General features: G+C 46.0%; 2 protein-coding genes across 6 annotated transcripts in view; one reads left to right on the forward strand and one right to left on the reverse strand.

Annotated features, from left to right (window-relative positions):
* The window catches only part of LOC103398114 (uncharacterized), an 11,646-nt gene extending 7,481 nt beyond the window's left edge, over window positions 1-4,165 (reverse strand). Inside the window, exon 1 of one of the 2 annotated variants that reach the window (XM_025053482.1) lies at window positions 3,971-4,165. In XM_025053482.1, coding sequence (XP_024909250.1) covers window positions 3,971-4,051 — 81 coding nt within the window. In that variant the 5' untranslated portion in view covers window positions 4,052-4,165. The remainder of the gene's footprint in view (window positions 1-3,970) is intronic. The other variant, XM_008336626.3, reaches the window with a different exon arrangement.
* An 899-nt stretch (window positions 4,166-5,064) lies between these two features.
* The window catches only part of golga3 (golgin A3), a 14,012-nt gene continuing 4,730 nt past the window's right edge, over window positions 5,065-14,346 (forward strand). For 2 of the 4 annotated variants that reach the window (XM_008336580.3, XM_008336581.3), the window contains exons 1-16: window positions 5,090-5,245; window positions 5,675-5,937; window positions 6,735-6,866; window positions 7,731-7,843; window positions 7,934-8,610; window positions 8,829-8,937; window positions 9,657-9,963; window positions 10,063-10,265; window positions 10,879-11,016; window positions 11,400-11,561; window positions 11,646-12,014; window positions 12,210-12,287; window positions 12,736-12,999; window positions 13,424-13,518; window positions 13,632-13,848; window positions 14,196-14,339. In XM_008336580.3, coding sequence (XP_008334802.1) covers window positions 5,772-5,937; window positions 6,735-6,866; window positions 7,731-7,843; window positions 7,934-8,610; window positions 8,829-8,937; window positions 9,657-9,963; window positions 10,063-10,265; window positions 10,879-11,016; window positions 11,400-11,561; window positions 11,646-12,014; window positions 12,210-12,287; window positions 12,736-12,999; window positions 13,424-13,518; window positions 13,632-13,848; window positions 14,196-14,339 — 3,174 coding nt within the window. In that variant the 5' untranslated portion in view covers window positions 5,090-5,245; window positions 5,675-5,771. Of the gene's footprint in view, window positions 5,246-5,674; window positions 5,938-6,734; window positions 6,996-7,730; window positions 7,844-7,933; window positions 8,611-8,828; window positions 8,938-9,656; window positions 9,964-10,062; window positions 10,266-10,878; window positions 11,017-11,399; window positions 11,562-11,645; window positions 12,015-12,209; window positions 12,288-12,735; window positions 13,000-13,423; window positions 13,519-13,631; window positions 13,849-14,195; window positions 14,340-14,346 lie in introns of all 4 variants that reach the window. The other 2 variants (XM_017043247.2, XM_008336582.3) reach the window with 2 other exon arrangements.

Genomic DNA, 14,346 nt, shown 5'->3' on the forward strand with positions numbered 1-14,346 from the left:
GTGTGTTTTGAGGATGTGCCCTCTTACCCAAACAGACAACAGGGGCAGAACGGAACGCTGGGGCAGGAAGGCAGTTGGTCAATCGCCTGTAGGGGGCAGGCAAGGGGGTGGGGTGGGTTGTTGGTTTCCATTGACGTTAAATTTAATTACTCTAGGTAATCTGCCTTTATGGTAAGAACGCAGAGAAACCGATACCAGTATCTTCACTCATATACTTGGAGTATTTGTACACGAGTATTCAGTAGTCGGGTATTTGTTGGTACTTTATTTATTGTACGTAGGACAACAATATCAGCAGGAGTTTCAACATCAGGGGTGGGGGTTACCGTAAGACCTTGACACCAACGGTTTAGTAAATGAGCTGAAGACTTAGCATCTGTTTAACCCCCCTAGTGGACAGATGAGGGACTTGGACCTCACAGAGTCGCCGGAATCACTTTCTGTGCTAACAGCTGTGCTCGGCTATGCTAACGGCTGTGCTAATGAGGTGGAGCGTTTTTGTATCGTCTAATGGTTCGTTTCCTTTCTCGTCTGTAAGGAGCTGTTTTTTTTGCTTCTTGGAGGGAGGTCCAACCTCTGGTCCGTTTCTCTGCGGTATCGGTAAACGTACGCCACCTTCTGACGACGTTTCCGTTTTGACTTCACAAATATTTCCGGCCTACACTTGTCTTTACGGCATCTTGAGTTTAGCTAACATTCAGCTAACAATCGTCCGGGTCCAATCAGATACCGATGCGTCATTCCTCTGTCTGAACTGAGGCGGCCCGCACCGTGGGACCTCCAGGCTGGGCCCCACTGTGCCACAGCATCAGATGGAAGTGGGACATTCTTTCAATGCCAAACATCGACGCCCTGTGAAATCATTGAGTCGCACTAATTGTTGACGGACGCTTTTTCTCATGCTAACACAATGGGTCACTTCGGCCCGTGGCCGTAATGGCATGGGAAGGTGGATAAAACTGTGGGGCGGGGGCCAAAGGCAGAGGAGCCCCCGTGTACATGAACTGTATAAAATATAAATAAATAAAATAATTTATTTTTTAATTTTCCCGCAGTACCACCAAGACCCCATAAGGGCTGTGAGCCTCCTGTTTAGAAACCCTACTTTACGTCAGTCAAATCATTGAAGACAAAACGAAGTTAAAAAATGTACGAGATAAGTTCCCCATTCTCCCCCTGGGGCCGGGGGCCACGGTTTGTCAGCTGATGACGAGTGTGATCGCCGATCTGCCGCGGGCGTGTCCAAACTCTGGCTCAGGGTCAAACACATGGGCAGGATTTTTATGACCCTTGGATGAATGCTGCTCTGTGTGAGAGAGACTTAGAGAAAGAGAAAAAATAAAAATAATTCAGATGAATGTGGTCGGAATCGAACCAATAATATTGTTGTTGTTATTGTTGTTGTTGTTGTTGTTGTTGTTGCTGTGACGACGACCTCAGAACATCGACCTTTTTATCAACCGCCTGCTGAAAACACTACAGAGCAAGCAGTACTCACTGAAGTACTATTATCACTCACACACACACACACACACACGCGCACGCGCGGTGCCTCTCTTGCACAAACAGCTCTGGCTTATAAACAGGCCAGGCCCCTGAAATGGGGCCTGAATTCTTACAGGCCATGTTTACCGCCGGAGGAAAGTGACACGGCCTCACAGGCAGGGGGCAGGAGCGGGGGCCAGGGGGCAGTTCTTGGGATGCCAGGGTTTACATCAACGTGCGGTAGCAAACGGCACGGAGTCCGACTGGAGGAACGGCAACGACGCACAGTAAAAAAAAAAAAAAAAAAAGGTACAGTTCTGCGAAGGTCCACAGGGGGAGACAAAGATCAGACTCCTGACGGGGTCACAGGTTTGGGTCACGCAGACACAGACACTATGACATTTATAACGACTGCTTTGAAATTCTATCTTTAATGTATTAAGTCTAGGTCAGAGGTCACCTTTTGTGACCCTTTTGTTAGCCTAAGGACCCCAGGTTTGTATTCTCCCTGCGAGAATGTCAGCGTTCAGGGTGGAAAAGAAAAGAAAAAACAGGACAAAATCACAGGACTCAACAAAACAAAACTAAAGGTCTTCAAGGTCAACGCGTCATAGCATTGCACACCACACGGGGTCGGGTGAGAACTTTAACGTCTGTTTTGTGGATACATGAAAAAATTCTTGAATGTATCGTCTATGCGGAGACTAACGCTAAACACGCTTACTTGTAACTGTAACAAATCTGCTCCAGAAATCCAAAGCTCCAAAGTTGACGAATTATAAACCGATACGCGGGTGAAACGTCAGGACAGACCCACGTGGACCGACCCCTCAGAGCTGCAACCCAATCCCGGGTACGGTGACCCATTTGTTTGTTTTTCTTCTAGAATAGGAGCTCTGACGTCAGGCGGCTCCGTGGGTGAAAGGATTTGACACTCGATTCTGGCTCTTATCACATATCTCTGCACTGATATCTAAGCCCTTGCTGCTGCTCACCGTCGCCCACTGCAGGTCACAAACAACCACAGTGGGGTTCTGGGGCCTCACACTTACAGCAGCTTCATCATCATCATCATCAAAATATTCTGCTCCTCGGTCTCACAAAGGCATGCTACCCCTCACCTCCTCCCTGCCCCTCGCCTCTCAGTGTGGGCAACAGAACACGCAGATCTGCGTCTTTTTATGTTTTGGTGTGAAACCAATGACTGAATACTTCCTCCCAGAAAGACTTGCTGTCTCTGGGGTAGCTGTCAGAGCCGACCCCAGGAATGACCTGATCTCCAGAGCGGTTTCAACCACCACTGTCGGAATTATTTCCAGATTTTTGGAACGTGGTCCAGTGAATGGATCTGAGACACTCGGTCCATGTAGAGGTGGATACACATATATAAATATATGTACATATGTGTGTATGTAAATATATTTACATAAACACATATTTATATGTGTATGTAAATATATATATGCTATATATAAATAGCATATATACTGTATATGCTATATATATGCTATATATATTTACATACACATATATGTGTATGTAAATATATACACACATACAGTATATTTACATAAACAGAAAATATGTATGTAAATATATATATACACATATATATTTACATAAACATATAATATATATAGACGTGGATACACATATATAAATATATATACGTGTATGTAAATATATATATCCATATATTCACATACACATATATAAATATATATGTATATAAATATGTGTATGCAAATATATATACATATATTCACATACAAATATATATTTATAAATATATATATAGATAAATATATATAGATATATATACTTACACACATGTATATACAAATATATATGTATGTAAATATACTATATATATATATAAATAAATAAATATATATATGTTTATGTATGTGCCTGTATATGTATAAAATATTTAATAGCTGTATTTAACCCGAACGCCCTAGCCCTTACGGGAATCCGATTCTGCTGCACACCACTGGAGGGAGCCTGGGTACCACCAGTGGTACATGAACCATATTTTGAGAACAAACACAACAGAAAGCCACCCTGTCTCTGTGCTGTATAATATCTAATAAAGGAGCACTCGGAACAGGACCACATCCATCCTCTAAACATGTTCGGTCAGCGTGTTAGCCGACACGAACACAGAACGAACACAAAGCGAATTCGGTTCTGTTGACGGAGAGAAGCCGTTGCGAGAACACACACACAAACACAGGGTTGATTAGGAGTTTAAATGTCTGTACCGCGGCCGTTAATTGCCCGACATGAAGTCAGACGTCAACACTCGGTTGTCGTTTTACTGTCGAGCTAACGGCTGCTAATTACGATGATGCCTAAATAACAAGATTTTTTTTTTAAACTCAAACTTCGCGAACTTCTCACTCCTCCAACGTGAGCGGCCCGCGGTTCTGAGGTTCTACCGCCGGAGAAACTTGTTCTACTGAGGAACCGAACGTCAACTTACTCTCTGCGCCGCGCTGCCCATCAGGAAGAGCAGAGAAGTTGTCAGAAGAACGTGACTTCCCGGCGACATCACGCTCCTCATTCTCTCCCCAGCTGCTCCACTCTGAATGCCCGCAGTCGGTCGCGCTCGCTCCTCTCATTCACTCAATCACCTGAAGTGTCGGGAGCGCGCATCCATCGTTCATGAGCGGAGCCGAACCCCCTTCCCCTCCCCTCCCCGCTTCTCCACCTGACCGTAAACTAGTAATAATCTGACAACATGTATTTTAAATTCTACTTTAGAGTAATCCGCACATGACGTATAATCCTCGTGTTATTTTAGAGACAGGGGCGCCGCAAGAAGGGTCAGGGCCACGGCCACCCGAGGGGATTCGAACCTTTGTTAGTTAGAACAGTTAGAATTATTATTTTTATTAATTATGATAATAATTAAAATTATTATAATCCAAGACCACGGGATAGAACCGAACTGGCGTCCTGTTTAGACTTTGCCTGTAGCGCCTCCTGTTGACAGTGTAAAGTTATGTGTTTGATGGATATACATATTTATAGGGTATAATAAACTACAAATGTAATTTTTAAAGTAAAGAATATTCAGTCTTAAAGTCAGACTTTTGTTAAAATTATATTTCTGATATAAGAAACAAGTTGAATTTTAAAAGAAGAAAATGTTCTTTTAAAATTCAATCCGTGTTATGCCTAATATAACCACTGGGTGGCGACAATCGAACGGTTTTAAATCACCGCTATACCAAAGGCTTTTGATCCATTTTGTGGTAATACATTTTATTTTGAACACTTAAAAAAAACTTGATAATTTTGATAATTAATTTATGGCATATTATTCACATCAATAAATGTTTTTTGTCTGAAGATAAAAAATCTTAAAAACATTGACTCCGCGATCTGTTCTATTTATTCTCAAACTCCGATTTTTGTGAAACAATATCCGTTTTTTTACAGAAAAAAAAAAACACAAAAATAACTCACGGTTTCATTTTTTTTATTATTTTAAAATAAATCCCACTGTGTTTTGTTCTTTAAAAATCCAAATATTTCGCACACGGGATTCCGGCAAAACAGCTCGTCCCTTTAGTTCGGATGAACACTGTTCGTCCTCTGTTTCTAGTCGGACGATTAAAGGGACGGAACCCAAACAGCCACGTAGTAAAAGGCGAAGCTGTTAAAAGGTGAACATATTCGCTCTTTGTAACGTTTTATCGACGTTGTCATTTCCTGAATTGGACATTAATTTCTGTAGCGCGCTTTCGTGACAGTAAGTCGTTTGTTTTTTGGTTCATTTATATATACATTATTTGTAGAGACGCCCCTCTTCCCGATGTTTCTGAAACTAGCTAGCGCGTTAGCACAGCAGCCCCGTCGGTATTTCAGCTAGCTGTGCGGCATTTTTTGTTCTTTTGGATTATTTTAAGTCCGTATAACTGCACCCCGCGGACACGTAAGGACGATTTAAAGGTGTCGGTTGCGTCTGTTGCTTCCACGGACACGTCACGCCGCTTTGCTTCCATGCTGCTGTCAACGATAAAGGAACCCCGCCGCGTTACCAGATGTGCCCAGTTTTATCCTTATGGCGCCCAAACATTTTTAAGAATAAAAACTAGTTCCCACGTATTTTTTAATGCTCTTTATTCTGTGTCGTAAACGTCTAAATGAATGTTGTTTTTTGTGTGTTTTTATCGCTCAGTGTCGGACATGATTCCTGCTTCCTTGTCTCCTGGAATGGTTCAGTGAGACATTCTTTTCCAGAGTTCCGCCCGTGACACCGACTCGACTCGAGGCAAATGGACGCCACGCCGTTAGAAACCGTTCAAGTCGAAGCCAGTGTTTTCCAGAAGGAACAAATAATTAACGGTAAAGATGCCGGTGGTCACGGTGCGGGAGGCGGGACAGAACTGGACCACAATGGACCGAAACATTTGGATCAATTCCGGGGGAACGTTTCTAACGGTGAGTCCGCGCTTCTCTGTTGGGTTTATGATCATAGTCGATATTGTTTACAGTTCAAGGGTTATGCGTTATCGGTATGTATTGCGGTATCATTGGATATATATATCAATGAAGTGGGCGTAGTTGTTAGTCTTGACCTGTATACCTGTCCGCTGCGCCCCCTGTTGTTCGATCAACATCAGGTAGGATTTGTGTCAATAAAATGCGTTTTTTAAGTTAAATAAATGATTGGAAGTTTGATGCGTTTTTTTTTTTTGGGTCAGTCTTTTTGCGAACACAGTTTTGGTCATAACATAAGGAAATAAATGTTCCTCAGTTGCTGATTGGTTGATGAAGATGAGACTAAAACGTTTTCTACAAATCATCTCGTCACTCCACAAATAAAAACAAAATTAATCTGATGATTGGATTTGATTGGTTTAAATCGTAACGGTTTATACCGTTATAAGACGTAAATATTTTAAGAATGTCTCGAAAATTGCCACATGGTGGTTTTGGCATAGTTGTTGTCCTGATGCAACATTCCAGCCCTGGATTGCTGGTTGAGTAGAAGTGAATCTGGAACCTTCTTCATGGCGCCCCCTGGCCCCCACCCCTAGAATTTCAACGACAAGCCTCGAATACATTAAAAAAAAAAACACTTTTATTTTGAAATCTTTTATTTGCCTTTAATGTTGATTTAAGTCGCTGCTTTGCACAAAGGCAAACACGATGTGTCAGAGTCGTCCAGCCGGTTTACCCTGCGGCCGTCACCTCTCCTCCGACTGGTTCCTTTTGTCACGTCTCTCCACTTTCAGGTCCCGTCGGTTTGACCGAAGTCCCGAACGGAGACGGGCCGGCACGGGGCGCCTATCCGGCGCAGGGACCTCGCACGAGTGAGGGCAGCAACATGCAGCACGTCGCCCCCCGGAGTCAGGAGCCCCCCCCAGGTGCGGCTGCACATCCACCCGTGACACTAGAGCTGCCTGAGGGCGCTAGTGCTGAGCTTGCGGGTCACACGGGCGACGCACTGCAGTCGCTCAAACTCAGTGTTATCCCATGGCGGGAGAAGAAATTGTGTAACCGAAACCCCCCCCCCCCCCCCCGGATTCCCCCCCTGTCATTTAAACCAGTGAATGTGGGTTTTCTTCTCCCTGTGGTTTATGGGAATGTTCCTTTAACTCTGTGGGTTTTTTAATTTTTGTGAAAATGTAGATTTGTTTGGGAATTTCCTGTTGCTTTTTCTAACCTCAAAGCTTTTATTTTATTTTTTTTGGTGTGTGATTCATTATTGTTGGGACAAGAGTCCTAACCTGGGAATATCAATTTGAAATTTTTTTTTAAAGGTGTTTTTATACTAACGTTAGGAAAAAAAAAAAGTTTTTTTCTCACCTGTGATTCCCAACTATGTTACGTAAGAAAAATCTCACATCGCAACACGAAGAAAAATGTCAAAAGTTTCAGTTTACATTTAATTTACGTCGTCAGTCCCAAAGCCTGTTTAGTTGAACACAACTCAGGAATTTAAGAAAGAGAAACTGTGAAAAAACAGTTCAGAGTCTTTTTTTTAGTTGTTACGGGCATCCTCTGCCACCTAATGGCCTAAATAATAATTTCCCACAGTATACCTGATGATCACGGCTCGTTAACGTGCCGCGGCACACTGGTTGGGAATCACTGCGTCGGGCTAACGGTTTGCCTTTAGGAACAGCAGTGTGTGAGATGTTGTTTGTTGCGGCGTACCAGCATTTACACCTGGTATGTGGGGTCTGATGTCAGCTTTAATGGTTTCTGGCCTCACCCCTTACTTTTAGCCAACCAGAACCCATCGCTGGAGATGGAAAACGAAGAGAAGATTCGCCTGGAGGCGCGGCGCCGTCTGGAGGAGCAACTCAGACAGTACAGAGTGCAGAGGCACAAGGAGAGGGTGAGTGGACGAAACCCCCGCGGTGAACTGAACGTACGTCTGGTAACGTATGTTCAGTTAGCTAGCTAACTTTACCCCTCTGTTCTCCAGTCCCATCGCACCTCCTCTAAAATCCGACCTTCAAGCACCTTGGATCCAGAACTCATGCTCCATCCTGACGTCCTGCCTCGGGCCAGTGCCGTCTCCATGACAACGGAGTATTCCTTCATGAGGACTAGTGTCCCACGCGGTCCCAAAGTGGGAAGTTTGGGAATTCCTCCTCCCAAACAGAGGAGGTCCACGTCGTCTCGCCAGAACAAGATTCACTCGCTGGCCGACTACAAGTCTCCTGAGAGTGACGGAGGAGGAGGTGGGGGGAGGACGTTGGACAACACCGTCAACTCCGTGTCCACGGTGTCGGAGGTCAGTGTGATGTCGGAGGGCAGCACCTGCGAGGTGGATGCACAGCCGGCGGCCTCGCTCCAGATCGGCGACAACGTCTCGGAGGTCGACGGCAGCGAATCGGGAGTGCGGCTGGGAAATGACGGCAACGACAGCGACAGTTCCTCGATCAGCAGCGCGTCCGTCCGCGGCTCGTACGGAACGCTGTCGGCGGTGATGGAGCGACAGCGAGGCCCCTACACGGTGGAGGGGCGGGAGATTGCCGCGGAGGCCATCGGTCAGTTCCCCTCCCTGCATGAACTGTTGAAGAAGGTCAGCGAGGAGCAGCAGCAGCACCAGGAGGAGGCGCCAGAACCTCGCAGCCGCAGGGACAGTTTCTCCAGCAGGTGTGAACTGGTCGTGTTTTTGTTTAGTGTTTCCCAAACTTTGCGACCAGAGTCAATAGTAATTATTCGTAAACTCTTGGGTAACATGATGCGAGACGACCCCAAAAAAAAAATTCTTGTGACCCACGTGAGGGCCGTGACCCAGTCTTTGGGAAACAATGATGTAAAAGATTCTGAAAATATTTCTTTCTTTTTTTTTTTCTCTTTTTTTTTTCCAGTGTGTCTCTGGAGAGCTCAGTGATGGGCCACGATGAAATGCTCCAGGTGCTGAAGGAAAAGATGAGGCTCGAGGGCCAGCTGGAGTCCCTGTCGTCTGAAGCTAACCAGGTTGTTTGACCAGAGGAATTTTTATTATTATTATTTCTGCCCTAGAAACAGTGTGAAGGACGGGGCGAGGGGACAAGCTGTCAGCAATATCATTATATAATAAATATAACAATCATCCGAACCGATACATATATATGCCCAGATATGTTTTATTTATATTTATATATTTTTTAATATATAAATATATTTATTGTATATTTTTATATTGCTGCCGTGTCCTTACTAAAATTGAAGTAATTGAAATAGACATTTGTGTACAACTTGAATGCACCGTTAGCTTTAGCGCGTAGTCGAGTCACAAACGGAACATTATTTCTCTGTTTTAGCTGTGATGTTTGTTGCCTTATGTAGGGACAGTTGGGGGGTTGGTGTCACTACCTAATATATATGTATATATGCGTATATATGTATATATGCATATATGTGTATATATGCGTATATATATATGCGTATATGTGTATATTGTATATGTGTATATATGCGTATATGTGCATATATGCGTACATGGGTATATGTATATATATATGTATGTATATGTGTCTATTGTCTGGGTGGAGCTCCACAGTCAGGGTTGGTTTCCTGTCAGGTCTTGACCAGTGGGTGGAGCAACAGTTACCTGTCCAGTTAATAACCTCCCCTCCCCCCATCCTGATAATGCTGCTCTTCACTGATGCCCCCCCCCTCCCCTCTCACCCCCCTGATGTTGATCTGTTCTCCAGGCTCTCAAGGAGAAGACGGAGCTCCAGGCCCAGCTGGCCACGATCAACGCTCAGTTGCAGGCCATGACGGAGGAGGCTCAGGTGAGCCAGGAGAGGCGGAGCGTCCTGAGCTCGGAGGTCAGCACGCTGCGGCAGAGCTGCAACCAACTGGAGAAGTCCATGATGGAGCTGCAGGGCAACCTGGAAACCAAGAACGCCAGTCTGGCCTCTCTGGGCAACGACCTGAAAGTGGCAGAAGAGCAGTACAACCGGCTGATGGCGAAGGTGGAGGAGATGCAGAACACGGTCAGCACGCGGGACAACACCGGTGAGTATGTGACAGAGACGAGACCCCGGGAGACCCGGGGAGGTCGAGGCCGGCTCTTCTCACTCAAACGGCTGTGTTTTTTGTTGGGTTTTTTTACAGTTCAGGATCTGCGCCAGCAGATGGCGACTCTCCAGAACCAGTACCAACAGGTTCAGCTGGAGCGCAGCACGCTGCAGAGCCGACTGAAGACGTCCCAGGCTGAGATTGAGTCCCTGCAGCAGGTCAGGCAGTGGTACCAGCAGCAGCTGGGCCTGGCTCAGGAGGCCAGGGTTCGTCTGCAGAACCAAATGGCCAACATGCAGGTGAGGAGGGGTACGGGGGGTGGAGGGGGGTGACTGACCCCCGGGTCGCTTCTCTTTTTCATTACCTCACCCAGAGGTGTGGACTTGAGTGGCATGACTCGGACTCGGGTCGGACTCTAGTCGCATGACTCGGACCCGGGTCGGACTCTAGTCGCATGACTCGAGTCGTCAATTTGATGACTTTAGACTGGACTTGACAAAATGTAAAGAGACTTGCAAAACTCGACTTGGACTTCAACGTTGGTGACTCGTGACTTCACTCAGACTTGAGCCCTTTGACTCGACAGGACTTGATACTTTCTCCAGAATCCAAAGATTATAAAGTAAGTTATTAAGACCCAAGTTGTTTTGACGCGCTTAGCATCGAGCCAATCAAATCGTGGGACAACCGATGAGGAAGAGCTGTCGAACAACGTCCTTTTGTTTAAAAGGACTTGAAACAGAAACGGCAGGACTTGACTTGACTTGACACTCAGTCCTGACTTGAGACTTGACTCGGACTTGAGTGCAAAGACTTGAGACTTGCTAGTGACCTCTGACCTCACCCGTCGGGCTGTGACGCTCGATTTTAACGCGTCTGTGTTTTTTGTTTTTTTTTTTTTGTTGTTTCCAGGCCGGACAGATGACGCAGATCGGCGTTGTGGAACATCTGAAGCTGGAGAACGTCACGCTGTCGCACCAGCTCACAGAAACACAGCACCGCTCCATCAAGGAAAAAGAACGAATCGCTGTTCAGCTGCAGGGCATTGAGGTACGTATGTTCCCAAGGGGTCAGAGGTCACTCTTTTCGATACTAAAATATCGATACGCTAAAATATTGCGATATTTCCCTTTTTCCTGATACCGTATCAATATCCTCAGTCATCAGTGTATGGATTTTTTTTTTTTTTTTTAGAGATGTCCGTTAGTATCGGCCGACCGATTTTTGTACGATATTAGGTATTGTATCAGTTGAAATCGGAATCGTAAATTAAGTGTTTGGACCATATCACGATATCGAATATCGGAAAAAAAGTTATCCCACTTGGACTACAGTCACACAATATATCATCGTGCCTGTAGTATCGCAATATATCGCAATATATCGTATCGTGACACGTATCAAATCTCTAACTCTCTTACCGTTTGACGTAGGCCGACATGCTAACCCAGGAAGCAGCCTACAAGCATATCCAGGACGCAAAGTCCATGGTGGAAGAGGACCTGCAGCACAAGCTGGAGGAGTTCGAGGAGGAGCGAGAGCGCCTCCTCCAGTTAGCCAACGCAGCCAGCACTATGGAGAGGGAGCTGGAGCAGGTACCGACGACGAACCACCACCACCACCACCTACCAGAATGTTGTTTTTATTATTTTTTTTGACCCGCTCCGTCTCTCTCCTAGGCCAAGTTGAGCGTCTCCCAGAAGGAGGCGCAGCTGCAGTCGCTCCAGAGGGAGCACCTGGAGCTGATGCGTCAGCTGACCAACACTCAGGAGAACCTTCAGACCAAAGAGCAGTCCATCAACCAGCTGGAGGCCCGTTACCTGGAGCTGGAGAGCCAGCTGGAGGAGCTGCAGGGCGAGGGCCGCGCCAAAGACGACAGCATCCAGTACCTCCAGAACGAGAAGATCGTACTGGAGGTGGCGCTGCAGGCGGCGCGGGCCGACAAGAGGCAGCTGGACGAGGGCGCCGAGCAGCTGGGAGAAGATGTCCTGCTGTCCTCCGATGTCTTGGATCAGCTCAGACAGGAAGTCCAGGTCAAGGCCGGTCAGGTACGAGAACAAAGACCGGAAACTCGCTCGGAATACATTTATTTAAAAAAAAAAACTCCATGTTTTCCCATCAAGCGGGCCGGATTAAACCTCCCTAGCGGGCCGGTTTTGGCTCGCCAGCCGTATTTTTGCCACCCACTGCCTTATACAGACGGATGCATTTTTTAAATTTTTTTTTATTTATTTCCACCGCAGATCGATGCTCTTCAACAGGAGAACAACGTTCTGAAGAAACAGACGCAGAAGTTGAAGGAACAGTTTCAACAGCAGAAGGTGAGACGTTCTCCCACGTTCTCTCCAGAAACTGCGGGGTGTTTGAGTCCAGATCCGCCAGTGGAGTAGGAGTGCGTGCAGTTGGACCAGACGGGCTGTCATTTCACAACAATAGCCAACGCGTCATCTGTTTGACGAGCGACGACGAGTCTTTGACAACCTGTCAGTAAGCGGCTAACGCTAACAGACAGAAATGTCACACTCTCGTCGTTGGGGAGGTCCTCCGTCGCCCCCTCTCTTTTATCACTTCAACAATAGATCTCTGCCACCGCTGCTGCTGATTGGACGAAACTAAACCCATGTTGGAGTCAGGAGTTTATTTATTTTTTTAACTCCGAGGAACCTGAGGAAAACGTTCTCCGTCACGTGGGCCTCCTCTCAGGTCGTGTCCAGAACCTCCTCCCAGATCCACACCTGGTAACGTCTTGGTTTGGTGTGTCCTCCCTAGGTCATGGTGGAAGCGTACCGCCGCGACGCCAGCTCCAAAGACCAGCTGATTAGTGAACTGAAGACCACCAAAAAAAGACTGCTGGCAGAGGTGAAGGAGCTCAAGCAGGAGCTGCAGGGAGTCCAGCAGGAGAGGCAGAAGTCGGAGCTGGAGCAGGAGAGGCTGAAGAAGGAGCTCCTGAGGGTGCAGGAGCAGATGGGTCAGATGGAGGCCCATCTGCAGTCCATACAGGACGAGCGGCTCCAGCTGGAGACCCACCTCCAGGTAGTGGTCTCTGGTCTCTCTCCGATATTATCGCGCCGATATTAGCCTAATTAAGTAATATCTGTAAGAATTGTTTATCGTTTTTTTTCCTTGAATAATGGAAAGTCGATAACGCAATGACTGGGGGGAAAAACGGCTGCATATGAAATCGAAAAGTCACTAGATGGCAGCATATATATATATATATACATATATGTATATGTATAGATATATATGTATATGTATAGATATATATGTATATGTATAGATATATATGTATATGTATATATGTACATATATGTATATATATATATATATGTATATATATATATATATATACATATATATATACATATATATATACATATATGTACATATATACATATACATATATGTATATGTATATATCAGACATCCCTAATTCCTTTTTTCTTCTTCGTCAAAGTCTATACAGTTTGACCAGAGCCAGCTCACCGCGGTGACGGAGGAGAACGAGGGCCTGAGGAAACAGGTGGAGCAGATGGAGGCAGAAGCCAAGAAGTGAGTCGACTCTGCTGTCAGACTGACGAGGAAACATGACAGAGTGTGTGACTCACAAACATCATCATCATCCTCGTGTGTGTGTGTGTGTGTGTGTGTGTTCAAACCAACAGGGCTATATCAGAGCAGAAGGTCAACATGAGGCGCCTGGGCACCGACCTGACCAGCGCTCAGAAGGAGATGAAGGCCAAGCACAAGGCCTACGAGAACGCCGTGGGCATCCTCAGCAGGAGGCTGCAGGAGGCGCTGAGCGACAAGGAGGTGACCGAGGCCGAGCTGGTCAAGCTGAAGAGCCAGGTGTCGGACGGAGGACAGACGCAGGCCTTACAGGTAACAACAGCCGCCGATTGGTCATTTGTTAGGGATGGTACGATTCGCTCATGTCACCGTACGATACGAGTCGCGATTTACTTACACCTGAATGTCTCCTAGCTACGTAGGGACCTGACGTCTTGGTTTAATAGAGGGTCACGACCGACATTTTTAGGCGTATACCGCCACCTACTGTACTGGAGTGTGTAGTGTCATTGTTTGACCAGTGATTTTCGAGATTCATTTTTTATTTCCACAATTGCAAATTGTTACGTATTTGTATCGATTTTTTTTTTTTTAACCGATTCATAATAATCATATATATATATTGGACGAATACAGTCTTGTTTTTTTTCCTCACCCAGGAGAGGATCAAGGCCCTGCAGGAGGAGCTGCGGGCTGTGACCAAGAGCAAGACCCTGCTGGAGAAGGAGCTGCAGGAAGTCATCACCCTGACCTCCACGGAACTGGAGGAGTACCAGGAGAGAGTCCTGGAGCTGGAGGACGAGGTAGACT

The sequence above is a fragment of the Cynoglossus semilaevis genome, chromosome Z (genome assembly GCF_000523025.1).
Source record: "Cynoglossus semilaevis isolate Cse_v1.0 chromosome Z, Cse_v1.0, whole genome shotgun sequence".
Taxonomy (NCBI): domain Eukaryota; kingdom Metazoa; phylum Chordata; class Actinopteri; order Pleuronectiformes; family Cynoglossidae; genus Cynoglossus; species Cynoglossus semilaevis.